General features: G+C 39.8%; 1 protein-coding gene across 3 annotated transcripts in view; it reads right to left on the bottom strand.

Moving 5' to 3' along the window:
• The window catches only part of mettl15 (methyltransferase like 15), a 225,612-nt gene that overhangs the window by 24,272 nt on the left and 174,045 nt on the right, over positions 1–27,295 (bottom strand). For all 3 annotated transcript variants that reach the window (XM_035417755.1, XM_035417753.1, XM_035417752.1), the window contains exons 4-5: positions 25,357–25,548; positions 10,778–10,956 (exon numbers count right to left, since the gene is read on the bottom strand). In XM_035417755.1, coding sequence (XP_035273646.1) covers positions 10,778–10,956; positions 25,357–25,548 — 371 coding nt within the window. The remainder of the gene's footprint in view (positions 1–10,777; positions 10,957–25,356; positions 25,549–27,295) is intronic.

The following is a 27,295-nucleotide window of genomic DNA, read 5'->3' on the forward strand; positions in this document are numbered from 1 at the left end:
CAAGGCGAAGACTTTAATACAAGTCGTACACTATTTCCAATAACGGGACAGCCCGTCGTGGTATATTCCTTACTTAAAGTGACAATCTCAAAGATTTCAGTTTCGTTCTCTATGGCGGTGCCAATGGCGAGGAGCGGTAATTGCAGGTGTGTTTTTGGACCTCACTTCCCATAGATCCAACCGGATCCAACCAGTGTCGCCTGTGTGACGTCAGTCAGTTGGCACGCCAACTATAACACTTACTATTTACTGAATAAAAAACGGTTGTTATAAAAGTAACGTTATGTACATACTCATTCGTTGTCTAACATTAGGCTAACTAAAGATGTCTTTACACTGCCGAGCCGGGTTAAAATGCCGTAGCAAACCTGGGGTAGAATTAGTGACAATCAATTTCTGCAAACGTTCTTTATCCACCTTTTGCCCGGTATGAACATCTTTACACTGCAGAGAAGAATTTGCGGGATTCGCTGTGGATCGTGCAATTATGTATCTCGTGCACAATAAGCAGTCTTTTTTGTGAATGATTGTTGTGTGGTATTTTTGAAACAACTGCCTTGCAAAATGTTACCCCTGGTGTTTCTGGTTTTGCTAGCTAAACTGTTCGAGAATAAAGCTGAGCTGGGTGTTAAATTAGCAATCAGAACAAGAAGAATAAAACAAAAACAAAGGAGATTTCATCAAAAGGGGCATAAAGGCTGAAGGAAGATATGAGGAAGCGTAATAAAATAATAACAATGCTAATCCATACTGCCGTATTCTTTTATTTCGTTTTCTCCTGCATGACGTCTTCAGAAATCAGACCCGGCTCTGCTCCACATACCCCGGCTTTATTCCGATCATTATAATATATTGATGAACTCGATGGCAATGTAAATAACGGTAACGTTAAGGCCAGTTCAGATCAATGATTCACAACGAGGCGAAACGGTTTTAGAATGTTGCAGAGAAAATTACAGCGGTGTGAACTGGCTAGTAGCAGGGCCGTTGCCTGCCCTGAGGTTTTAAAAGACCGTCCTTGTCAAATCGCCAAGTGCAGTTTTAGAACGTTTACAATCAGACGTCTTGGAATTTTGCAAGTTGCACCCAGTCTTGTTGCGAATCATTGATCTGAACTGGCCTTAAGTTAGCTACACTGCAACGTTGCAACAAGGTAGCATTGCGTTCGAGAGACGGTTTGCAAGGTCGGTACCGGTCGGTAGCGTTAGCTAGCGTTTTTTTCTAATTGTTAGCCGACATTAGATTGTGTTAATTACATTAGCTAGCTAGCTAACGCAACGTTACCTGAGATGGATACTGTGCGCAACGTTGTCTAAACTAATGTTGTCTTTCTTGACATGGTCCGGTAGCTAGCGTTAGCTGTGCAAATAGCTATGTAATTTAGTAAAGTTACATTGTCATTAAATGTAATACGAAATCTACATCAACAAATAATATGATCTCTCAAAAACTTTTTAGGGTTCCATAACTCCCCCAACCCCCCCTTTCTCTGTTATTGTAACGCATGCAGACACTGGAAAAAACAGTACGCCGCTCACACACAAGTGAGTTGAAGAGTGAGCCTGTTGCGTTAGTTCCGCCTACCCTCTCTGGCGGACCAACCACTGATGGGTGACGAAAAACGCGTCACTAACTGTGCGCCGCTTGTGATTTTTTCCCGGGAATGTCGCCACAGACACCAAGTTTTTAAATCATTAATTATGATAATAATAATAGTATAAATTAATATAAAAATAGGTTCAATCACCATTGTGTTACCCAATGCAGCGATAGATAGTGACTTAAAAGACATTTATTTTAATGAGAATCTTCAAGATTATTACTTTAATATACCAATATGCTTGCAGCTTACCTTTATCTCAATTTATTTCTCCTGTTTGATTTTTTTCTTTTTTCTTTTTTTCTGACCCAGATGGCTACATTTGTTTCATGGCAGCTGGACAGTGGACACCTAGCTACTGCTGGCAGTTGACAGGCAGCAACAGTAGACTGCCAGTCAGCAGTAATCTGTGCGCATCATCCGCAGCGCAGCACCCACAATTTAAAATCCTCCTTCGTAGTTCCAAAATTAGGTTTAAGAAATTTAGAAAAATATATGAAACGAAACATACTACATTTCATTGTTACAGTTGTGTGTACTGTGAAAAAATAATAAAAATAAAAATTATTATCTTGGAGGGAGGGGGCCCCGAACCAATCGCGGGGCCCTAAACAAATGTTTACTTTGTTTATTGGGTCGGGCCGGCCCTGTATAACAGCATAATATGTAGCCAATATGAAGACCAGCTGCATCCTATGGTAGAAACACTGTTCTCTCATGATGTCTCCATATTCTAAGATTATAGTGCCACCATAATCACAGATAAACTGACAACGCTGGCCATTACTTTGCCTTATAGAATATTAAACACATCTGAGATAAGGAGTACTAGAAAATTGTACTGATTTTAAAAAAATACAATGGGAAACTGGATGTTTTTCCACAAAAGAAACCTCAACCCTGCTTCCTACAAAATAGCCTCCTTCTGCTCGCCACACACCTACTTTTAAGACATGTTAATTACGATCACCAGCAGGTGTGTAACTAAGCTTAAACAGTCACAGATTGACACTATCAGCAGTTTAAGGGAGACTGAAATTAACCCCAGATGCCAAATCTGGCCAATCCTGATCCATTTAAGGCAAGGTGTTCTATTTCAGGCTTTATAACTCCGGATGTAAGCATCACAGAAACTTCATAAATGGTTTAAATGAAGCAAGACACTTGTACAATTTACAATACATACATAAATACATAGTTTACATTCATAATTTAGGTAAAAATATATAGGCACAAATGCAATTATCTTGGGGAAAATGCAAAAATAAAGTTCTCTATTAGTTTGAAATGAAATACTGAGAGGTCACATATATAAGCCAGCTGAAAATATACATGTCCTGGGAATTACTATCTCTTCATCATAGGGGTCTACGATATCCAGTGGTCCCCAAAAAGGAATAAAGCATATACATTTTCTCTTATGATTGTTTAAGATGAAACATCGATTTCACATTGAAAAATAATGCAAAAACATTGTGACAAACGGAGGTACACATACCTAAATATGTAATCATTCACTCTTGCATGTTTTTCTGTGCTCCATAGTATGTAATCTTTTGTGGCATGGGGATGGGAGGACACGTTTTTCTCAAAACGCTGTAGAGCGCTGTATAAGAGCTTATTGTATTGTATTGTATTGTATTGTTACTATTATGATCACTCTAAGGGAAATTTTATGTAGCACATATCAGCATACAGTAAATTTGAATGAGTATTTTCCATGCTAGGGCTTACGGTGGCATGGGGATGGGATGATATTTTACAAATGTTTCTATTTATGATCACTCCAAGGGGAATTTTACATTCAAATAGCACATATCATCATATGAAAATTTGAGTATTTTCCAAGTGAAAAGTATAGCCCATGGAGATACTAATAGCACATTATCTAGGGTACAATAAGATTACAATAAAATAATATTCTACCATCAGAGAAATGTTGGCGAATGTTCTAGCTTCACTGGTGCATCAAACATAACACGACTGACCCACCTATGAACGCTTACATTACAATTCAGTACGTGAAATGCCCGCATTAGAGAATAATGCAAACCTCTTGAAAAGAAACTCAATTTCATTGTGAGTGGTATGAATTATAACAAAGCAGGCCACTACGAGCTACAATGCCCAGGGTACACTAACAATGCCCTTATACTAACAGCTAGGCTTACTATTAGTTAGCCCCAAATACATATACGCTGAGCATTATTAGCAAAGGTTAACAGTTGTCTCTCACAGCCAATGTGAATATAATATCAAAAGTATGACACAAAAATGTAAATAATTGAAATGTTAAAAGCAGTAATATGTACATGTTCATATGTATGCTCGCTACACTTCATGGTTCCTTCTCCGCTTCCCAGGGAAGCAGAGAATTTGCTTTAGCCATGCTGATGAGTTAGCAAAATCTTCCAAAAATCAAAAGAAAAATGCAATTACACCTAAACGAGTGCTTGTATATTATTGTGTAATGGTTTACAGGACAACGCTGTGATGAAGCAACAGTTAAAGCTGTTGTGCACAGCTCTCAGTCCTCAGAATAAATTTAAAATCAGGCATACCATACACAGTTGGAAAGCTAATACTGTCCTCTACTGGGTAACAGAGTTATCAATCAAACCAGAAAGAAATGAAAAGAATTGCTACGTCCTAAAAAACAACTGGGGTTTTTCACATGACCAGTGTAATTGCCTACCCCCACTTTCTATTTGCATGTTTATTTCTCAAATAGATTGTTCAAGACAATAAATGACCGCTGAATCTTGAAAAGGATGTCTTGAAGTGTGAAACAAATGGTAAGATTGCATATTCCATATTTAGTTTCAGATATTGATAGTAGAATGACGTGGTATAATTCCACAAAAAATGGTTGTTTATTCTGCTATTCAGTGAGTAGCATTTTCCGCTGTTGTATTGGCATACCTTTGAGTTATTGTTGGCTTTAAATATTGTTGCCAAAAACTGTTTAAAAACTGTTGGTGGTAAAATAATATCTTTATGCACTCCCAAGTAGAGGCTATTTTCCAGTGTGTCATGCTTGGGGGTGTAGTTGCAGATGAGACTGCAGAGAGGGGGTGTTTGTTAGGCTAAATGGACATAGCAATAGTTGCACATAGAAACTTGTCAAGTATTGTCTACTAATAAAGATAGAACACCGAGTTTGTTGTTTCCATTCATAGTTTGTGGCTGGACCTCGCAAATGCGTACGGATCCATACCACACAAACTCGTTGAGCTTGCCCTACATCGACAACATGTTCCCGGAAAAATCAAGGACCTTATTCTGGACTGTTACGGTAACTTCAGGCTAAGAGTCGCTGCTGGGTCTGGTACATCAGACTGGCATCGGCTTGAGAAAGGCATCATAACAGGCTGCACCATTTCAGTCATCCTTTTCACCCTCGCCATGAACATGGTTGTCAAGTCAGCAGAGGTAGAATGCAGGGACCCTTTGACCAAGACTGGAGTGCGACAACCCCCAATAAGAGCTTTCATGGATGACCTGACTGTCACTACTACATCTGTCCCGGGCAGCAGGTGGATACTCCAAGGCCTAGAGAAGCTCACCACCTGGGCAAGGTCTCTAGCCTGTAAAGGGGGAAAGTAGTGGACAAGTTCCGGTTCTCACTGACCGGAGCCACCATCCCGTCCATTACAGAGCAGCCAGTCAAGAGCCTCGGGAAGATCTTTGACTGCAGCCTCAAAGATGCTGCTTCCATCCAGAAAACCAGCAAAGAGCTTGAGGCCTAGCTGACCAAGGTGGAAAAAACAGGCCTGCTGGGAAGGTTCAAGGTCTGGATTTACCAGCATTCCATACTACCCCGGATCCTGTGGCATCTGCTGGTGTATGCAGTGCCCATAATGACAGTCGAGGCACTGGAGAGGAAGATCAGCAGCTACTTGTGAAGATGGCTAGGCCTACCCCGCAGTCTGAGCAGTGCTGCTCTGTATGGCACCAGTAACATCTTGCAGCTCCCGATCAGTGGCCTCGCTGAAGAGTTCATGGTGTCACGGACACGGGAAGCTCTCCAGTACAGAGAATCCAGGGATCCAAAAGTGGCATCTGCTGGCATCCAGGTTCGAACAGGCAGGAAATGGAGCGCAGACAAATCTCTGGAGGTGGCTGAGTCACGGCTGAGTGCAGGAGGAAGTGCAGGCAGGCGTGGAGGAGGTACGAGCTAGCAGAATGGTAGGGATGGGACAGCAAGGAGCATGGACTAGATGGGAAAGTGTACTGCAACGAAGGATCACCTGGTCCAACATCTGGCAAGCAGACTTCCATCGCATCATGTTCTTAGTCCAAGCTGTCTACGATGTCCTACCAAGTCCAGCAAACCTTCATGTCCGGGGCAAAAGTGAGACACCTTCCTGCCCTCGTTGTTCTGGAAGAGGATCCTCGGAACACCTCCTTAGCAGCTGCCCAAAAGCCCTTGGAGATGGGTGCTATCGCTGGCGCCATGACCAGGTGCTTAAGGCAGTCGCTGAGAGTGTAGCCACGGCCATCAACACCAGCAAGGGCCACCACCATCCAAAGATCATCACGTTCCTAAGAGTCGGAGAGAAGCCCCACCTACAACCTGGAGCAAAGTCTGGTCTCCTCACCACTGCCACCGACTGGCAACTGGAAGTGGACCTGGGCAAGCAGCTGAAGTTTCCAGCCCGGATAACATCAACACGGCTTCGACCAGACATGATCATCATTTTAGAGTCCACCAAGCAACTGATCATGCTGGAACTCACAATGCCCTGGGCCCAACGAGAGGAAGGGCACTAAGTACCAGGAGCTTGTAGAAGAGTGCAGAAGGCAAGGCTGGCGAACTTGCTGTGAGCCTGCTGGCGAACTCGGTGTGAGGATTTGCAGGGTGTTCACTCTGCAAAACTTTTATGCTACTGGGCATCACCGGGGAGGCAAAGAGAAAGGCCATCAGATTCGCTACTGAAGCTGCGGAGAAGGCCACTAGGTGGCTTTGGATCAAGAGGGCAGATCCGTGGGCAAATGCTGCTGGGACGCAAGCTGGGGTCTGATCAACCCCGGCTGGGTCGCCCTGGGCGAGGGTGTCTGATGTTGAAAGACCCAAAACACCCAATGACCACAGGTTCCATCACTGATGATGCTTCCCAGCGCATCTGCAGGATGTATCTTTCATCAGGAGCACTGAATGTCTGAGGTGAGCAATCTCAGCATTCCTGCATCCTGACCACGAGGAGGCTTTTATGAAGGGGTTAAATAATAAAACTATGTGTTAAGACATGTCCCCATATGATAATAAAATATTTAAATCATTAAACAAATTTATAGTGAAGAGGCCTTCCCCCTTCACAAAAACAAATTCAAGAGTGATTTCATGAACACAAAAATGAAGTCAAATGCCTTCCATGGTCCCCAGAATATATAAACACTATTGAACCTTAGAAGTTCTGGAACGCAGAGTGTGAAGCAGATTTGCATTTATCCATCAAATAACAGGAGCATTCCCTCTTTAAGAATGGTTCAATGCCTCACTAGACACTGTTCAGAACTTTATTGTTTAAAGTGATGTGTGGCTCACCTGTATAAGATAATGTAGAAACCCCAAACCCTAAACCTGTTGCAATTGCTGATTATTCATTGGACTGTTATAAGGATGTTGTCTTTTCATATTTTAACTTTGATGGCTGCCGATATTTATTTGAACGGGAATACACATACAAACAGCTAAATTAAATTTGCATGCGGACAGAATAGTCGAAGTACGGTAGGTCAATCCTGCAAGTTGAAAAGGAATTGGTTTCATTTTTAATTTCAGATAATACATTTTCAACTTTCACATTTGTTTTCATAGAGGTTTAGATTTACTGGGCCTGTCTGAGTTAAATCGTGATTATACGATTTTAAGTTTAAGTTTTAAGTTTTCTCTTCAGCATATAAAATGTATGTTCAATTGGATTCACATTATGTGAAGTCAAGAATTAGTCAAGTGTGGTTTTTGGCTTCAAACATTCCTTTGTTGCTTTAGCAGTATGTTTGGGATCATTGTCTTGCTGTAGGATGAAGTGCCATTCAATGAGTCTGGAGGCATTTGCTTGAACTGAGCAGATGTTTCCGTACATTTCAGAATTAATTCTGCTGCTGCTATCAGCAGTTACATCATCAATGAAGACAACTGAGTCAGTACCTGTGGCAGCCATACATGTCCAAACCATCCTTTTGGCCTTTTGCTCTTTGCCATCACTCTGATGTAAGTGAATCTTGGTCTCATCTGTCCACAAAACTTTTTTCTTTCCAGGCTCTTTTAGGTACTTCTTAGCCAACTGTACCCTGGCCATCCTTTTCTTTGAGGCTAACTAGTGGTGTGCATCTTGCAGTGTAGCTGTCTGTGCCTCAGTAGTTCAGTTTGTGAAGTCTTCTGCAGACAGTAGTCATTGACTCAAGCACGCCTGCCTCCTGAAGAGTGTTGACCTGTTGGACAGCTGTTTTCAGCTGTAGAGGTCTTCCTTGGCCTACCAGGGCCCTTTACATTTAATGAGCTCACCAGTGCTCTCTTACTTCTTAATGATGTTCGAAAGAATTGATTTTGATAAGCCTAAAGTTTGGCCAATATCTCTGACTGGTTTATCATATTTCTCAGCCTTAGAATGGTTTCCTTGACTTTCATTTGCACAAGCTTGGTCCTCATGTTCACACATGCCAATAACAGACCCCAAAGACAACCAAATGCCTAGAATGAAGACTAAATATTGAAAGCTGCCTTATACGTGCACTGAAGAAGCAATTGAACACACCTGAATAATCAAATCACCCATCTGTCCCAAACATTATGGTGTCTTGAAATAGGTGGGGGTAGGGGGGGCAATGTATCAAAGGTGTTGTAATTTCTACATGGTGAAACATGTCCAAATAATGTATAAAATGGCATTTAATTTAAGCAAAGAATCTGCACTCTGAATGAATTGTTTGATTACGAATCTAAAATTGTGGAGTACAGAGCCAAATCAAGAAAAATATGTCTTTGTCCCAAACATTATGGATGGCACAATATAAGACTTAAATTTATCATAAGTAATTATTGATTATTATTCTCCTTAATGGCGATTACGATCCTCTGTCTTTAATACAAGGTCAATCAATCTGATCTGCTTTAGAAAAAAATAGCGTCTACAGTAAAAGAAGAATGATAACTAGCATGACTCATAACTAACAGCTCATTGAAAGGTGGAAATCTATAAGATATATTCAACAAGTACAATGCTATGGACAAATTGTGTCCCATTTAAAACAAAAGAAAAGCAAAATAAATGTATGTTTAAAAGATGAGGTTCAGCAGGGAGCAGTAATATCAATAAAAATATAATGTACAATGATGGATATGACTTGTCCTTCAATGTAGCGCATATACACTTATACATGCGCTACATTGATAAACAACAGTGATAAAATTGGTTCAGAAGACCTTGACTATATTTAACATATAAATATTTTTAGTGCATTTATAATTCTATTAATTTTCTATAATTATATATGAGGTACTTCGCAAGGAATGGAAATACGGCATTGTCTGGAAAAAATGTTCAATGTTTGATGAACACCTCTAATTTATCTGACCTATAGTTCTTTATCATTTATTTAGCTAATAATAATAATAATAATAATAATAATAATAATGATAATGAATCTGAGGATTCACATATGATATATTCATTTACCACTCCAATCTGGAACCAATCTGGTACTGAGAAATGCTTGCACTGTTAATAGCTCAGGAACAGAATGTGCATTTGCTAACCAGGTTAAAGGATGAAAAGCTAAAGTAAATGTTCTGCTTTCATGTGGGCCCACTTGTCAGGTGTTGGGCCTGATTAATGCCTTTGGTAACTACCTTCCATTTAGTTTGGAAGTGATGGTGCCACTGGGAACAAATACAAACAGATCCTTAATTCCACTTTTGATTGTAAATTGTTGAGTTAAAATTTGCACGCAGGAAAAAATACATTGTGTTCTCACTTTAGGCAAGCAAATATTTTGATACGTTAATTTAACAGTGAATTCCTGCCATGGCAGGAAAACTGGAAATCATGATGGGGAAATAATATTTTTGAAATAAAGCAACCAAATTATCATGCAAACCACTGATGTCTCTCCTACCGGCGTTCATTCAGTCAGAACGGGCATTTCACAGGTCTGTTTGTGACTTTTCACTGATATTGTCGTATTACCAGGGTGAGCATGCTACAAACTCCTTTCACTGCAATTGACAAACAATACATTTCAAGCAAACTGAAACACATTAATACAGTACGACACATTTCAGCACAATTCAACAGTGCCGGCTACTAGATAAAAGAACAGAAATAAGCAGAAACGGTGTCGAAGAAACATTCTGCCACGCATTGCAATAACAGATACAAATTTACCTACGGCAAAAAAAACTAAACAAATTAATTCACACCTACATGGATCGGCAGATGCTGAAACAAGCCAAACCAAAACCAGAATGCTCCACACCATGACATGCATATATGCATGTCGATATGCAGGCACAAAGAAAACGAATCCGCCTGAGACAGACCAGCTCCCCAGATACCTATCGTTATGGCGTCTGATAGCCCTCACCATCTCCCCACCCCCGCCCCCGTCATACGCTTCCCTAGGCAACAACCAAGCCGGCAGCCCCCTAATGACCCCTTGGGACCCACGCAAGCCAAGACCTTATGGATTGATTGGAATAAGCATTGGTGTTGACTTGCACTGCTCTTAAAAAAGAACAAACAAGTGGCCTCCGTCACACCTGTCCCCTCCCGTGACGCACACGCTCACCAGCGATCAACTCGCCCCTCTCCAAAACCATCGAGCTGCCGCAATGTGTGTGTAGTCTGTGGGAAAACAGGGGAGGGAGGACTGTGGGTAGGGAAAGAACCAAAACAAAGAAAACAAGGGGGTGGGAGGGAAGAGGGGGGGATGCTGCAAATTGAGTAAAACTAAGACAAAGAACCCCACCCCATACCAACACCTTCTTCCCTTATTAATAAGAATCTCATCAGGAGGCAGACCTGAGACAACAAAACACTGACGTGAGAGGATGATGGACGGGATTAGAGGCTGCATGATTTCCTGGACAAATAGATCCCAGAGGGAGAGACGGGATTAATATTTCTCTCCTTTTCTACGCTCTGAGATAGCGCTTGGAATTAATGAGGATACCTGCCACGATGCTGGCCAGCTGCTGGGTTCTGCTGATGGGGTAGATGCTGCGTGCCTCCACAATCGCCGAAGCTATTTTCTTGGCATGCCGCTCCTCCCCATACGTGCTCAGGATGGACGCAAGCGCCTGTTGATCTAAGGCATTCACCACGTCAGCAGCGTTGGGCATGTCGGGGTACCTACGCACAAAGAGGAGCCCAATTAGCTGCTTGACGTCACATCCTCATTGACAAGGGTGCAGCTTGACAGCTCTCAGACACAGTTGAAAACCTCCCTGCCTGCAAGTTTGAGATCTTAACACAGAAAAACAAGGTAGTTGGCGACTATTTATCCATCTGCACAGACACACATGATACATAAATAACGTGCACACAAACACACAAATAAATGATCGATGTATAAAAAAAAAAATTCAATAAAACTGGTTAGCACAGCCTTGCCAAATCAGATCTCACTAAAAATAGATCTCAGCCAAATCTTTGTGTAAACACTCATAATTGTTGTTATATATTCAAAAGGGAAGATTTAATTTACATCATGGACTAATAAACATATTATAATTTATTTTAAAAAGGTTAAGAATAAGAAATTTGACAAAAATAGATTTTTTCGTAATATACAGATAAGTGACTTTCACTGCACATTAGCCATTTATTTTGTGTGACTGATAATAACTGCCAGTGTTGAGGCATTAACATTTAACACTTTGATTCTACTCCTAGATAACGGATAATAGACATGTTTTTTTTTACTTCGACAAAAACATATATTACAAGCAACAACATTTCACATAGAAGACATAGCATCAGCATTGTTGTTTACAGTCCAGTCCCACTGAGTTTCTGCATGTTAAAAACTGAGACTTTTGTTATTTCACAGATTCGTCTTTCAGAAAAACTGAAAAAAAATACTTGGTGGAAGAGCATAGGATGCAGAAATATGCATCTCCCTGACTGTATCACTCACGATGAAGAGACAACAGAGTAAATTCTAATCACATGGCTTGAAGCCACATCACTGATTAGGTTGCACATGCACATGTAGCTACCTTGTCATGCAAGCAATGTCAAACGTATACACTAACATATACATGGTTTACTTTTCTCATCATAATATTCTTCTGATAACAACCTCTCAACCAAACACTTTGTATAAATGTATAAAAGGTGCTGTAATTTCTACATGGTGAAATCTAAGTGTATAAAAATTCTTAAATAAATGCTGAGAATGTGCACTTTAACGGCAAGTGAATTGTTTGATTACAAATTACAAATAGTGTGTGTGTAAATATATATTTATATATACACACACACATACACATTCAGTGGCCACTTTATTAGGGGCACTTATTCATACCATGGAATGGATTCAAAAAGCTGCTGGAATCATTCCTTGGGGACTTTGGTCCATGCTGACTCCATGGCATCACACAGTTCCTGCATATTTTTTGGCCACACATTCATTCTGTGAACCTCCCATTCCACCTCCTCCAAAAGGTGCTCTATTGGATCGAAATCTGGGGACTAGCAGGCCACTGGAGTAAACTGAAGTCACTGTCATGTTCTTGGAACCAGCTTGAGATGATGTGTGTATTGTGGCATGGCGCATTATCCTACTGGAAGTATTCATTTGAAAAAAGGTTCTCTGAGGCCATAAAGGGATACACATGGTCAGCAACAATACTTACGTATGATGTGGCCTTCAAATGCTCAGTTGGTATTAAAGAGCCTAATGTGTGCGAAGAAACACTCTCTTTACTCTTCCACCACCACTACCAGCCAACACCACTGACACAAGGTAGGATGGATTCATGGATTCATGCTGTTTACAGAAAATGCTGACCCTGCCATTGGCTTGTTGCAGCAGAAATCTGCTGCAACAAGCCAATGGGAAATTTCCAGTTTTGGTGATCAGGTGCCCACTGTAGCCTCATCTTCCTGTTCTTAGCTTACAGGAGCATTCAGAGAGGGCCTTCTGCACACCTCTGTTATAAACACCTGTTATTTGAGCATTCACAGGCATTCTCTTAGCTTGAACGAGTCCACCCATTTTCATTTTCTTCTTATTCTTTTTCTTCCCATTTTGTAACACAATCTTGTCACGCAGTTTTTACACTACTCATACAAAATGCATACCATATTATTCTACTATATGTGCAGATGTATGCTATTCAAGAGCTTTATGATACTAAGTATAATTTATTAATTATTAGCAATTAAAAATGCAAAAACAGACACTGAAAATGTATTAAGCCCATTCACTTCCTATGGAAATATTAAACTCCCAACATGTCCTTCAAATCTGACCATTTTTTGGCCAATCAGGATAATTTAGATTACATGTAATGCTATTTGATCCAATAGAAAATAGAAAAAAAACCCAGAAACACTGTCATGTTTGTTGTGCATGGGAAGAGAACTACAAAGCTGATTAATAATAACCAAATACAATAATTCTGTTTTTTATTTATTTATTTATTTATTTTAATTTTTTTACCAAAAGACATGCAACATGCATTTATAAAACAGGATTTTCCATTGCAAATTGGCATATCGTTGTATGAAAAGTGCATTTAGCTACTGTATCCACTCTATCAATCTCTCTGATCTACTTAACTATGGTCCGTTAACTTAATAAATACTAGGGATGGGCACGAGAGTATTCGAGTATTCAAGAATTTGTCGGCTCAAAAGACGAGGATTGCTTGAGTACTATAGAGTACTCAGGGGAAAAAATTACTCGAAAATAAATTCAATCGAATTAATGTGTTTACTTTCATTCTTTAATTTTAAATGGCAGCTTAACTGACTGCGGTCAATTGACGATTTTATGCAACCTTGAGTGTTCAGTTGCTTTGAAAATTATATCAAAATGTGAGTAAAGTCAACAATATAAGTTTACTTTAGTCAATAATACGTTTATTTAAGGTATATTTAATATTTTAATCATGTATATTTATTTACGGAAATCTTCAAATGCCCTGTCTATTGCAACATTTTTTCTTTTTATTGCCTACCATAAAGCCCATACAATAAAACCAATAACAATATAGACTATATACTAAAGGTTGGATCTTTGTCACTGAAAATACTGGCTAAAGTCAGTTGCGTAAAGTTGTTAAAAATTATGAAAAACCAAAAAAAGTGTCAGCATTTTGAAAACATTAATTTATTACATTAATAGATGTCATGCGCGAAACAACGTAAATAACTGCACAACTGCAGCAACAGTACCAGGTGCGTGAAGTTAAAAAAAAATTGTGGGCAATTGCTGCTATAAGAACAACTAACAGTAAGATGAAGGGATAGACCGGTGCAGATTTAATCACTTTGGTTCATCACAGAAAGAAAGCATGCTTTTTTGCCTTTAACAACGTGAAACAGACGCATTGGGCCTACTAAAATCATACAGTGTCCGTTTTTATTTCTTCAAAGTTTGTTGTGGTACAACATGTTGTACATTACGAGGTTTGATGTTTTTGATGAAGCATATTGTCACCGACAAGTTACCAAAATAGGGGAAGCAGAGCTCAGCAACAAGTCTGTTGACAGGTGCCGTCAAACATTTCATTACAGCAGCTCACAAAGGCTGGATTTTTGATCCCAGCACAATCTAGAATCTACATTGTTGCACTTTGTTTCTCCCAGCATTTGGCAATAATATGGTGGAAGTGCAACAATAAGATTGACAGCTCCCATTTAAACTGCCGAAAAGTCACGGAAAGCAGTAAAAAAAGAGGAAATCGAGGCAATAATCACGGAAATCCCCCCACCCCCATGGAGCGAACAAGCACTCAAATACTCTATCGAAATTCCCCCCGGGTACATCTCTAATACTGCATCCCCACAAAAATGCTTCGCTAGATGCAATGAGTTTCAACTAAGATATTTGCTAGACAAAAACGCTTTTAACCGCACATTTAACCTTAACTATTGGTTTTGTAAGTCAACCATTATAACTTGTTGCTATAGTTACTCAGAGGCAGCACAATTTCATTCTGATACTAGTGTTCCAAACTTCAATTCTTTAAAATGAATCGGTATGTTGAGTCAGTACTAAACAAAAATTTGCAATAAATCACTCAGTATGTAAAATATGTAGGTTATCTAGCCTACATTTGATAGTGTATGTGAATGTTAGTAAACAAAGGATTTGCCAATGCTTCCGGAAGGATAACTAGGACCAATAACAGGGTTTCCGCCAGTGTATTGCAAGCCCGCCGGGCCTAAGTTGACCCCCCGCCTAAGCATCGGGGAATAAAAAAAATAAAAAAAATTTTTAAATGTATTTTTAAGATGTTTTTTAAACTACAGTTACAGTGGGGCGGCTCGGTTGGAAAGCTCACCAGCGACATCTGGTGGTTAAAACGTGAACGCACTGTAGGAAAGCAGGTCCGAGATCAGTGTTCTTTACCCTCATTGTGCGTACAGTGACATTCAACACTTGACGCTTCCAACTATCACAAGCTAACGTTACCTAGCAAGCCACCATTTCTTATTTAGTAGGCTAACTAACCTCGTTACAAACTGCGTTATCACTTCATCTCGTCGGTAAGTACATTCTTTTTATATTAACTTAAGCAGTGTGTAGGTAACGTTAAAATAGTAGCATGCATGTAACGTTCAATATATTGTAACATTACATGACTTATTAATCGCCATCGAAATAACAACTTCACTTGTTTATTAATAACGTTAGCTTGATGACATTGATGTGCACGACAACGTTGTCATAAAACTTTTCCTGTTTTTTACTGTTTGGCTAGCTAGCTAAAGTTAGCTACATGACCACGTTGTCAAAAAATTTTCCGACCGTGAAAACTGCCTGACTTGTTTACATTTTGGACAGATGTGGCTACAGGGTAAATCCATCGTTGTTTCCATCGCAGCACTTTTGACACAAGTAATATCGGAAAAATCCAAAAATTTCTTCTTATGGCGATGAGTGCCTGACTGGCAACCGTATAAATGTGTTAACACAGCGGCAAAATTAGGCTATATCTAGAAATACCATCTTTGGGGAAAAAACGCTACGGTTAAGGGTCAGGCACTCTTCACAATAAGAAGAAATTTCAGGATTTTTTCTATATTGCTTGTGTCTAAAGTGCTGCGACGGAAACAACGACAGATTGACTGAGGTGCCACATCTGTCCAAAATGTAAACAAGTCAGGCAGTTTTCACGGTTGGGAAAAATTTTTGACAACGTGGTCATGTAGCTAACTTAGCTAGCTAGCCAAACAGTCAGTAACACAGATACTTACTTTGTGCCATTTAGGGATAATGTCAAGGAGGAAAGGTAGCCTACTGTAAAAGCCAAAAAACCTTAGACAGTTTTTGAAAGGTTTAAATGTGCCCAGCGTTCCAAGGCTTGTTGTAAGATTCAGTAGCCAATCAGGACTTGAATACACGTTTTTTGTAGAGTGCAAAAACCTTGATATTATTTATTTTAATTTCTTCTGTTGTTGTTGAAATGTGTCCAGCATTCCAAGGCTGTAAGAATCAGTAGCCAATCAGGACTTTTTTCAAGTTTTTTGTAGAGTGCAAAAACTTTGATATTATTTATTTAAATTTAATTTATTTTGTTGTTGTTGAAACCACAGCATTCCAAGACTGTACATTGTTGTCAGATTCTTTGTAAGACTCTGCTATGCTGTAAATAGTTGCCGATTTTTTAAAATATGTGTTGAATAAATGACACATTTATAACAACATTCACATTACGTAGTCATATTTTCAAATCTCGTCAGCTTTTAGCACTGACTTAATGTAGGGCCCTATGGAATCTGTGTTTTTTTTAAATTCTTAATTCCACGATTCCGTCCGTGATTCTGTTATCACAGAAACTGTAGGGCCCTACCTTAATGCTGCCATCAGTCTGTCGCTGGCCCGCGCCGGGGCCCCCATCAAAAAAGACACCTGGCCACCGAGCCGTGCCGCGCCGGGCCGCTGGGCCCTGTCAAAAGATACTTGCCACCGGGCCTAACAACTTTTCTGGGGGAAACCCTGAATAATGATAATGTAGGCTACACAATGATAATGTGGCTTGAGCTCTGCAAAGCTAGCCACAGTAAATAAATGAATTCCGATATTAAACGCCGTATTAATTAGAGTACATTACATAGCTAGCTACAGTGGTTTAGGGATTCATTTCATGCATTTGCCGCTGCGGCAGAGGTTCTGTCAGCCAGAGGGAAATACTTTTGAGGTTTTGACAGTAGGGGCCAGCACATTTTTCCACATAAGGATAGCTTCCATTGAGAATTTTTTGTTAACGTCATGCCGCGTTGCATTATGGGGTGGCTCACCATCTTTAGAGGAATGCTTAGCTCTGTGATTTGGAGATTCATTTGTATTTGGGAAAAATAAAGCCACATATAGCTAATATTGGGCTGGTCTCAGCTGGTATAAATTTATCCATCCATCCATGATCTTTACTGCTTATCCTGGGCAGGGTCATGGGGGGTACTGGAGTCTATCCCAGTGTGCAATGGGTAGATGTAGTCAATCAATCACAGGGCACACATACCATTCACTCACACAATCATTCCTACAGGCAATTTAGTGTCCCCAGTTAGCCTGCATGTCTTTGGACTTTGGGAAGATACCAGAGGAAACCCGTATAGACACGAGAAGAACGTTCCAAACTCCACATAAAAAGGCCCAGGCCGAGATTCAAACCCAGGACCTTCTTGCTGTGAGGCGATAGTGCCACCTGAGTGATTCATTTTTGTAATTATTTAACAAATATGAACTTAAATGTTAATCAGCCTTGATTACAAACTAGAAGCAGTGCAAATATGGAAACCTCACTGTTCGCATTTACTTCAATCAATGCTTAATACTCACCTCAGTTGACAGTTGTAATACAGTACAAATACATTTCTGGCCTACTTAAAATGTACAGACCAAAAATTTAGTTCACAAAATACTTGCCTGCTCTACTCTTGGCTAATTTGTCATCTGTTTGACAAAGAAGTCACAACACCACGGTATTACCTAAACAAGAACTAGATATTGAATACTTTTTAAAAAACTATAAATTTGTGAATAGTTCAAAAAACACTAAAGTGCTAATTTGTTTCTAAAAAACTACTCAACTGTTCATTTTAAATGCTACAGTAAGTGGATTTTCAATCCCACACTACTGAAAAATCAACTACCAATCAGCCAATTTTGCTGAAACTGGGCATTATTTGTTTTTTTGTTCAAGCAATTTTTGCAATTATACAATGAACAAATAGCCACCAACTGTTATACAGGCAATGTAAATGGGAACTATTTTGCCAAATGCCTTTCAAACATGGTAATAATCCTTCTACTCAATATTACTTCAGATGAACTGAGTTCTGAGTTATGGCTATTTTGAAAACTGCCACATCACTGAAGTGGATGAAGCACATTATTATGAAGGCATAATGCTACATTTTTAGAGAGATGAGGCCTAAAGTATGGAAAGAGAAATAACCTGCTGATACATTCCATATAGACAGATATAATTTATTTTGCATATTTTTCTATCTTTAGACCACAGGACAAAGATTACAAAAGACTGGTACTTAAAGACAAAAACAGCATGCTGAGCTTGTATGGTTGAAAGTATTATTTAAATAAGGCAGTGGTCAGGCCAAATATTCCTCCTGAATAATTGGATCACCCAAAAGTATGTGCATTTTTAAGAAGCATGTGCTAAACATGAAAAAAACATTGTCTGAGCAGGAAAATATTGTACCCAGACCCTCTGAACAACACATTTGCATATCAAGCTTATTCTTTGCTGATAAGACTTCCTCCTGAGCCATGCTAAACCAGATAGTGGAAATGTATTTTTCTGCAGTGTTCTGCAGTTCAGAATACATTGGATCTTATTAAACTTTGTAAAGATAAAGTAATGTAAAGTCATAATACCCATTAAAAGTACATTACAAGTCTTTATAAGAAAAACTCACTGAATATGACAACCTCATAAAATTATACTTGGTTCACACAATCAGCTCACAAATTCTGAATGCTATCAGGAGCTTTGCCCCAAAACAAAATTGCTGCCTGCTGCGACATTCGGTGTTCTTTGTGGACATTTTTTATTTATTGCCACCACACTGTCTAAAACACTACACAGAGCCATGCTTCCAATGTGCCTAGTAATTGGTAATCAAATGATTAACAGGTGCTTGAATAAATTTAATGATCGTTTGGCTCATGGCTTGAAACACAGGAGCTAAGAAATAGAGTGTCTATCAACCCCTTGGTGGCAGAAGACTGAAATGCATGCAAAATGCCAACCCGACCTGCTGTGTGTTCTTAGGGTTCTCCGGACAGTTATTGAAAATAATCACACTTCAGTGCCTAGAGTAAATCATGTCAGTTGGTTATGTGTTACTAATTAAGTCCAATTTCAAGTCAGCTTTTGAAATATTTATTAAGTAGTCATGATTATAATTTATCAACTGTTGGTTTTTAAAAGAAAAGTTATCATAAATGGCCATTCAACTAACTACATATTAAAAAAGGTTATCTTTCGTATTAAAAAATACTACAAAGTTGAATTTTACACATTCTGGACATAGGGATAGCAGGTTTGCAGTGCTATCAACTGACTAGTGAGAGAGTGCCTCAGGGACATAATTGGCTGCCTCCTGATTCATGGGATAGTCGACCGGAATTGTTCTTACCCTCTCATTGCTCCCCAGTGACTACCGGCAATGTAGGGCCTCTAAGAGTTGTGCTTAAATTTAAAAAAACCGCACTCTTGTCCAAGTGTGTATTTTAGCCTAATTATGGTCACCACAAAGCAGGTACAAAAAATAAGCCTTGGCTGACTTGGTTGACAACATTGGGAGGTGGGTACTAGACTTTGCCCTCTGGGATTGTGTTACACATAGATTAGTCCTATTAGGCTTCGGAATTGGCCACAGCTAAAATGGGGAAGATAATCTGTAAGAAAGAATTAACAGCCCTAGTAAGCTAATACATGCTGCATCTTCTTCTTTCTCCGGTTTTCAGGCTGCCTTGATGTCATTTTCCTGAGGAAAGTTTGTTTTCTGAGGGACATTTTATATGCCTAAACATGTATAGTGAGTGAGCCTGTAGGCTTGTAGATAGATAGTTACCAAAATAGTTTTATGCTTGACAATAATATGACCATGACATGATTAGGGACACCAGTTTTTGTAACCAAAAATGACTTCAACTTGCATTACCATCTACATCCCCGTGGGGCACTGTACGCATTGGGTTGCTACAATTATTTGACTTCTTATACAGTTCGATTTCAATATTGGACCTCATAAAAACAATTAGTTGCCATAAAAAACAGGCTGTGGAAAGAATGTGATTGATACAATAAGTTAAGCACAGAAAAAGTAGACTGTTATCTCGTAGCTGATACACTGCACACAGAAAAAGTCCATTTATTTTGCACACGTTTGAAACAAATCCACACAGGCACAAAAAACAACTATAGACCTGCATTTACATTAATCACAGTCTAGAATAAGAAGGTGGGAATCATCTCTGAGTGAAAGAAAAGATGACTGAGCAGGGAACAGAAGTCATATGTGATGGCAGTGCCACCTCTAATTCTTAAGTTCCAGTCAAGCACTCCGAAGATCACACCACCCTTGTTGACAGCTTCCGCCGTCTAGCTGGCAGGGAGTTTGGAACACACCAGAAAAGTCTTGAGCTGTCAGCAAACGTTTAAGAAAGTGCCTGTTCCAACATTTCAGGCAGGGCCTTCTAACCAGAAACTTCTCCACTTACCTCGTTTCTTTCCATTGTAGATGCAAATGAGTAAATGCTACAAGGCCATGAGGAACTGGCCCTTGACTGACAGCACTGAGAGGAACTGGCCCTCCCTCACTCTCCAGCACAATTCCCCAGCTAACCCTTACCTCCATCACTTCGAAACCCTGCATCACCAACAACTGCCAGTACCAAAAGCCAAAACCCAGATTACGCTACTTCTAAAATAAAATAACTTCTAAAATACGTCATAAGAAACACCCCTCTAAAGTATTGTGCCTGACACTGGTTTCTCCTGCCTACTTTGTTCCAATAACAAACTGGTGGAGAAAGCAGTCACGGTGACCCTAGTGGGCAACAAAAAAAAAATCAGTGGGCATTGTTTTTGTTTTTTTCCCTTTACTACTAATACACAATTCATCAGATGATAGAAACCTCCCAACAAAATCAGCAGGTAACCCAACAATTCATCACCTACCTGAAGAAACACACTAAGAAGCTGGTGCAGCTAAATGTGGCGGTGGCCCAGTGCACACCCTCTCCTGATCCAAGAATGACCTCCCACCAGCTCCTCACAAAGCTGACACCCCAAGATGATGTTGAGGCCTTCTTCCACACCTATGAGTTGAAACTTTTACTGTCCGTGCCCCTTATAACCGGCTGAGAATGGCCAGGGTTCAAAGAACTGTGTGGCAGAATAGTTTAGGCTTGGAAACCCCACACACTGACACAAGATCTGGTGTGAAACCCAAACCTGCCCTGTACTGCTGGTCGACAAGGAGGAGGATACTGATCGAGAAGGTGAGGTGCACATTCGACCTAACCCCTTGTTTCATCTCTTAAAACAGATCCCTAAGCAGTTTGTGTAGAAGGAACAAATAGAGGATGACTGACTTAAGCACTGCTGGCATCAGGTCATGGTGATAGAGAGAGAGCCACAAATGAGGGAGTGCCATTTAGCTGCTTGTGGTCCCATAGTCCAAGATCGTCCAGGTGATGGAGCTGATACACACATACTAATTAGCAAGTCACCTCGCCCACTGCAACAGCCTTGCAAGAATTCGTGACCGGTTCCACTGGCCCTCCATGGATGCCAAAGTGAAGAACTTCTTTGAGCAGAGACCTGTGTGCAGGGGACCAGCCCTAGAAAGGCACCTCCTGCCTCTATGTTCCACTACAAATTATTAGAGTAGGACTGGATGGATTTTGTTGCACCACTACCAAAGTCTGCCAGGGTGAATTCTAGTTTTGGTTGACTATGTGACACACGACTGGGAGGCTATTGCCATTTGGAAGTCACATCCAAGGCTGTCTTACAAGAGAATGTTCAGCCACGTGAAGATACCAAAGGGCATTCTCACAGACAAGAGCACCCCCTTTGTCTCCCAGCTGGTAGCTGAGATATGTAAGCTCCTACAAGTGAAGGATTTACACACCTCGATGACTCAGTGGAGCACTTCAACTAAACCCTGAAGACAATGCCACGGTGGGTGGGTGAGTCTGGGACCTCCTCCCATATGTAATGTCTGCAGTTTGCGAGATTCCCCAGGCCTTCACCAGGTTTTCTCCATTCCAGCTGCACTACGGCGGGTCACCCCGAGAGCTACTGAACATAGGTGAAAAGGTCTGGGAACAACAAACCGATGAACGACATCTCCACCTTCAACAGCTACCCCACCCAAGTGGACAACCTCATTAGCCTTCATTATTCCTACTCTAGCCATTTCTACTTCTACTCTACTATAAATAAACATACAAGATTTGAGATTTGACAGATGCATTTTTGAGTGAACAAAAGAGGCCTGTAAGAAATGGCAGAACTGGTCAATTCAGCTGGCAGCATATCTATAGTCACAGAAGAGTCAACCAATGGCACATGTACTTGTTCTGCAAGTAAAATCAATTACATCCAATTTCAAAGTTGACATTTTCATCACTCAACCTTGTGGATGTAAACTAAAGCTCAGTCATAGATAGCAACAAACAGTGGCTATTGGACTTTCAGCCTGATATCAATGATGTAACTTCATTTTAATCACACAATACAAAAATACATGTTGAACGTATGTACTTTGCATTGTGAGTAACAAAGTTGCATCATTGAAATCACATAATGCAAAGTACATGTTGAAAGCATAAAATGAAACCCTCACAGGCTTGGAGACAATTGCACTTCTTTTAACTTGTATGCTCACATTATAGCACTTGTAAATGACATTTGGGCGAGCACTCTCCAAAAAGTTAACAAATTTGGTAGATTAGACAACAAGGTTTTTTAAATTGTACAAGCAGAAAGTTGTGCTACAACGATGTTCTAAAGAGTAATAGATCAAGGTTCAGACTTGACTCTAATACCATGCAAAATGAGATTGGGCAGATGGTACTCTGCTGCACTATACCAGTACTTCAATTTTCACTCCAGATTTGTGAACCTGGAAATAGACATCACACCGAATACTGCTACGCTGGCACAGTTGTGGGAGTTGTTGTGTGACAAGAAGCACCACTCAAGATGTTCATGGGACATGGCTAAAGTTGGATGTTTGTCAGGAACAATATTAGATGAAATTGCGCAGCAGTCATGGCAAAGTTGTTGAAAATCATGAAAAAGTGTGCCTTTAATTTAAACCCTTCATGCAAGCCCCCTCGTGGTCAGGACACCGGCAGCCTGAGATTGCTCATCTCAGACATTCATCGCTCCTGCAACTACCTATGAATGGAAACAACCAATTCTGTGTTCTAGCTTTATTAGTTAGCAATATACAACTAGGCAAAATACGGAGTTACTAAGCACTGTTGCGAAGGCCATCCATTTAAAAAGTACCCTCTCCCTGCAGTCTGATCTGCAACTACACCCCCCAAGCATGACACATTGGACAACAGTGTCTATCTGGGAGTTCCTTCACCACCAAATAATCACATTCCATCATAGAAACAAGATAAATCCAAAAATAGTCAAAACGGCACTTTTTTGATATTGGTATATTCGCAATTGTCATAACCTTTGCTAATGATGCTCAGAACTTTTGTATTGGGGGCTAACAGGCCTAGTTGTGCATATATAGGCATTGTTAGCATACCCTGGGCGGAGTCTGCATACTGTAGTTGCCTGCTTTGTTAGAATTCATATAATTCACAATGAAATTGTGAGTCTTTTAAGAGGTTTGTGTGATTCTTTAATGAGGTCATTTCACATACTGTAGTGGAGGGGTTCATAGGTGGCTCACTCATGTGTTGTGTTTTATGCATCTATTTACCATGATGCTAGAACATCACCAACATTTTTCTGAAACTTATTGTACATAATGGGGGGTAACAGTATCTCCATTTACTGTGTGCTTATATGTGCTAGATGAATGTAAAATGTCTCTGGGAGTGATCATAAATAGTGACATTTGTAAATTGTCATCCCATTCACATGCAACAAAAGATTACATACTGTTGAGTACAGAAAAACATAAAAAAGTAAATTATTACATATTTAGGTATGTATACACAGAGTATCACATTTTGTCAATGTGATATCAATGTTTCATCTGAAACTGTCATAAGGGACAAATTTATTTGCTTTATAATGGACAAAAAGCATTTTATTCATTTTGGAGAAATTCTGGATAGGTTTTTAGACCCCTAGATATCTTAAACCCCCATACTGATGAACAGATAATCATTCCTACTTGAAAATGATGCAAAAGTGAGTTTCATGAGTCAAAACAGTTAATGTATAGTGAAATATATGATTATTTTATGATTGACAGCAAAGCACAATTTAGACATTTTGGATAGATTTGGGGACACTAAGTGACACCAGGGTACACTGCTTACATTTTGCTTCATAGATCTTTAATAGTTCGACATATCACCCTTGGGTTTTGCACACTTGTGGTCAAAGTGTTTGAGAGTTTTTTTCTCTAGGACATGTATAGTTTTACCTATGTTATAGATATATGATCTCTCAATATTTCATTTCAATCTGAAGGAGAACAACTAGATTTTTGCATTTTCGGTAAGTATTACATTTGTGGCACTTTATTTCTACCTAAATTATGGAACTAATATAAGTTTAATATAATATAATGGTTCCAGTGTCCTGCTCACACAAATACTAAATTAAAAGGCATGGTGGCCCAACTCTAATTACAACAGGCTGGCACTGCAGCATGGCCCATTGGCAACAGGACAGTTTAAACAGCACTTTATGCACTCAATCCTTTGAAAGCCTTCCAACCAGCAAAGCGTTGTGCAAAATTGTCCGAAATTTCCTTCAAGTTCAACTCACAAATGATACTTTCACTATGCTGCCCTACACTGCATCTCAGGTAGGTCTTGATTAATTTAATTCAGAAAACGAGCAATCTAATGTTGCGACTGTGACAGATAAAGTCACAAGCAGCGCAGTAGCCTAAGCACCTAACGTGAAGGTAGATGTTACTGGGCAGTGTTCCACAATAAGTATATTTCACAACTTGGGAAAGTGTGTGAATAACAGCAGTTGAGCAGGGAAGACTATTGATATACTCCTAATATAGGCTAGTAGTGGTCAGATGTTTTTGCCATGGTTGAGTTGGTGACGACTTTTTTTAAAGCCATCTATTCATCAGTTTTCTCTTTTTTGAGATTCACTATTGTGTTTATAAGACAATTTACTTATTTGTTCTGGCAAACCATGATTTTGTAAATGTGGGACTGCAGTGGTAGGTGTAGATCCAAGTCTAGTTAAGCATTGACTTATAGCATACTGGATAAAACTGTAAAACTGAATCTGACATCATTCCAAAGATACAGAGGTAATCCCAAAAACACATGCACCCACTATCCAGCAATTCTATAGCATCCCCTACCTGTTTCCATCCATCCTCATATCCAGGGGTCCATCTCTGCTGAGGGAGAAGCCTCTCTCTGGGCAGTCAAGCTGCATCGAAGAGCAGCCTGCATCCAGTAGAACACCATCCAAACTGTCAGGGCCAACTCCACGCTGGGACAGCAGTGCTCTTAGCTCACTAAACCGTCCAAGCAACGAGTTGACTTTGCTTCTGAATAGTAAGCAGGGAGAGACACATTCATAAAAATGGTAGGTACCTTTCCAGCATCGGTAACACATTTTTAACGTGATATAGCTACCTTAGCAGTACATTAACACAAAGCAAAATTATATAGGTACATTTAAGCCAACAAGGATACAAGTGGGTAATTCCCGGGGAACATGGCTCCTTTCCAATTTTGACATCATAGATCTTTCTGATGACACTCATAATGAAACATTGCAGCAACATTGAAACTTTTGAGCAAAAAAAAAACAAAAAAAAAAGGGCTCTATTTTTCAGAATCAATGTTGCATGATGCATGAGCGCAGTCAATGGCACAGCGCGTGAGCGCACCCGCAAAATCGGCTAGATTATACTGAATTAGTGACCCGGCTCACCAGTGCTATGTTGTCTAGTGTTGTGTCGTTTGTTAGCGATTTGTTCTTTTTTAATAAATTTTTTTTGTGAACGATATGAACTGACTCACCTCGATATGAACTGAGCTCTGTTGGGAGCTCTGTTGGGAACTTGTCATTCGCTGAAGCTGCAGCTACTCCTGTTTAGCCATTTTAATCATTGGGCTGTGTAGTAGCAATTAGCCAACACCAGTACTGATCTGCGTAACGAGTTACGCAGTTCCTGCAGCCCTACGCTCACCCTCATGTTTTCATATTGCAATGACAAACACTTGCCTGAGTGAAATTGAAAGCAATTGGCCAGCTCTTTCTTTGCATGATACAACGTAGCCTAAATAACCAACATTTCAACGGATTTTGTAAAGTGATGCATTCATTAGAAATTGTCCCACACTGCTAAATAATGTGCCCATTTAAATCATAGCCTATAGATTATATTGTTACAATCAATCATTTGTTGATTGCAAATGATTTTTTAATGTGCAAAACCTAATTTGCAAACTTTTATTTCTATTTTTAAATGCAGACTAAATGTTGTGAAAAAATCTGAGAGAAGTCTAAAAACAGTTTATGGTACTGTAGGAATTCACCTACAGTTTTTCACTGAACCAGTTTGAGAATGAGCTTGCACAACTGATTTGGGTTTTCTCTTTAGCCAGTGCATGACTCGTGTTACTAATAACAACATATGACAAGACACTAAATCATCCAAATGTAAGCAACAGAAATATGTGTAATTACTATACAGATGGGATTTTCTCATATTTGCACTGTACAGTCACGGCCAGTCAGGAAATTACCAAACGGCTCAGGCACTTCAAAATCCATTACGAAAATACCATTTTGCCAGTGCGATGGCTCGCAACACTCCATGCATTGGCTGGGAAAAATAGCCCTAAGTGTCCATTTTCACTCGACTTTTGGCCTTATACACCTCTAATTTCAAGATCGACAGTTTGACAACCGGAAATGGTAAACCCAATATCTTGGTCTCGTTGTCACCTCAAACAATTGGGCAGGGAATGTTTGTCATATGGAGCAAAGAGCCTCAGAAAGAACAGCTAAAACACAAGCATTTCATGTACTGTAGAAGTGCCATAAGAAGAATTTCCATGTAATGAGAAGCAAGAGGACTATATGAATACAGAATTGGCAAACGTCTAAGTGTCTATCTGTCAAGGGGGATTCTGCTGTCAGTAAGAAAAAATTACAAACCTTCTGAAAGTAAGGTGAAAAGAACTTGAATGCAATCCATCAGATAATCTCGAGAGGTCGTTTTCCCCAGAATTTACCCAAGTGTGAAACACCCCAGGTAAATGGAACAGCCTACATCAGGTCAT

This window comes from Anguilla anguilla, chromosome 5, assembly GCF_013347855.1.
Source record: "Anguilla anguilla isolate fAngAng1 chromosome 5, fAngAng1.pri, whole genome shotgun sequence".
NCBI classification, from domain to species: Eukaryota; Metazoa; Chordata; class Actinopteri; order Anguilliformes; family Anguillidae; genus Anguilla; species Anguilla anguilla.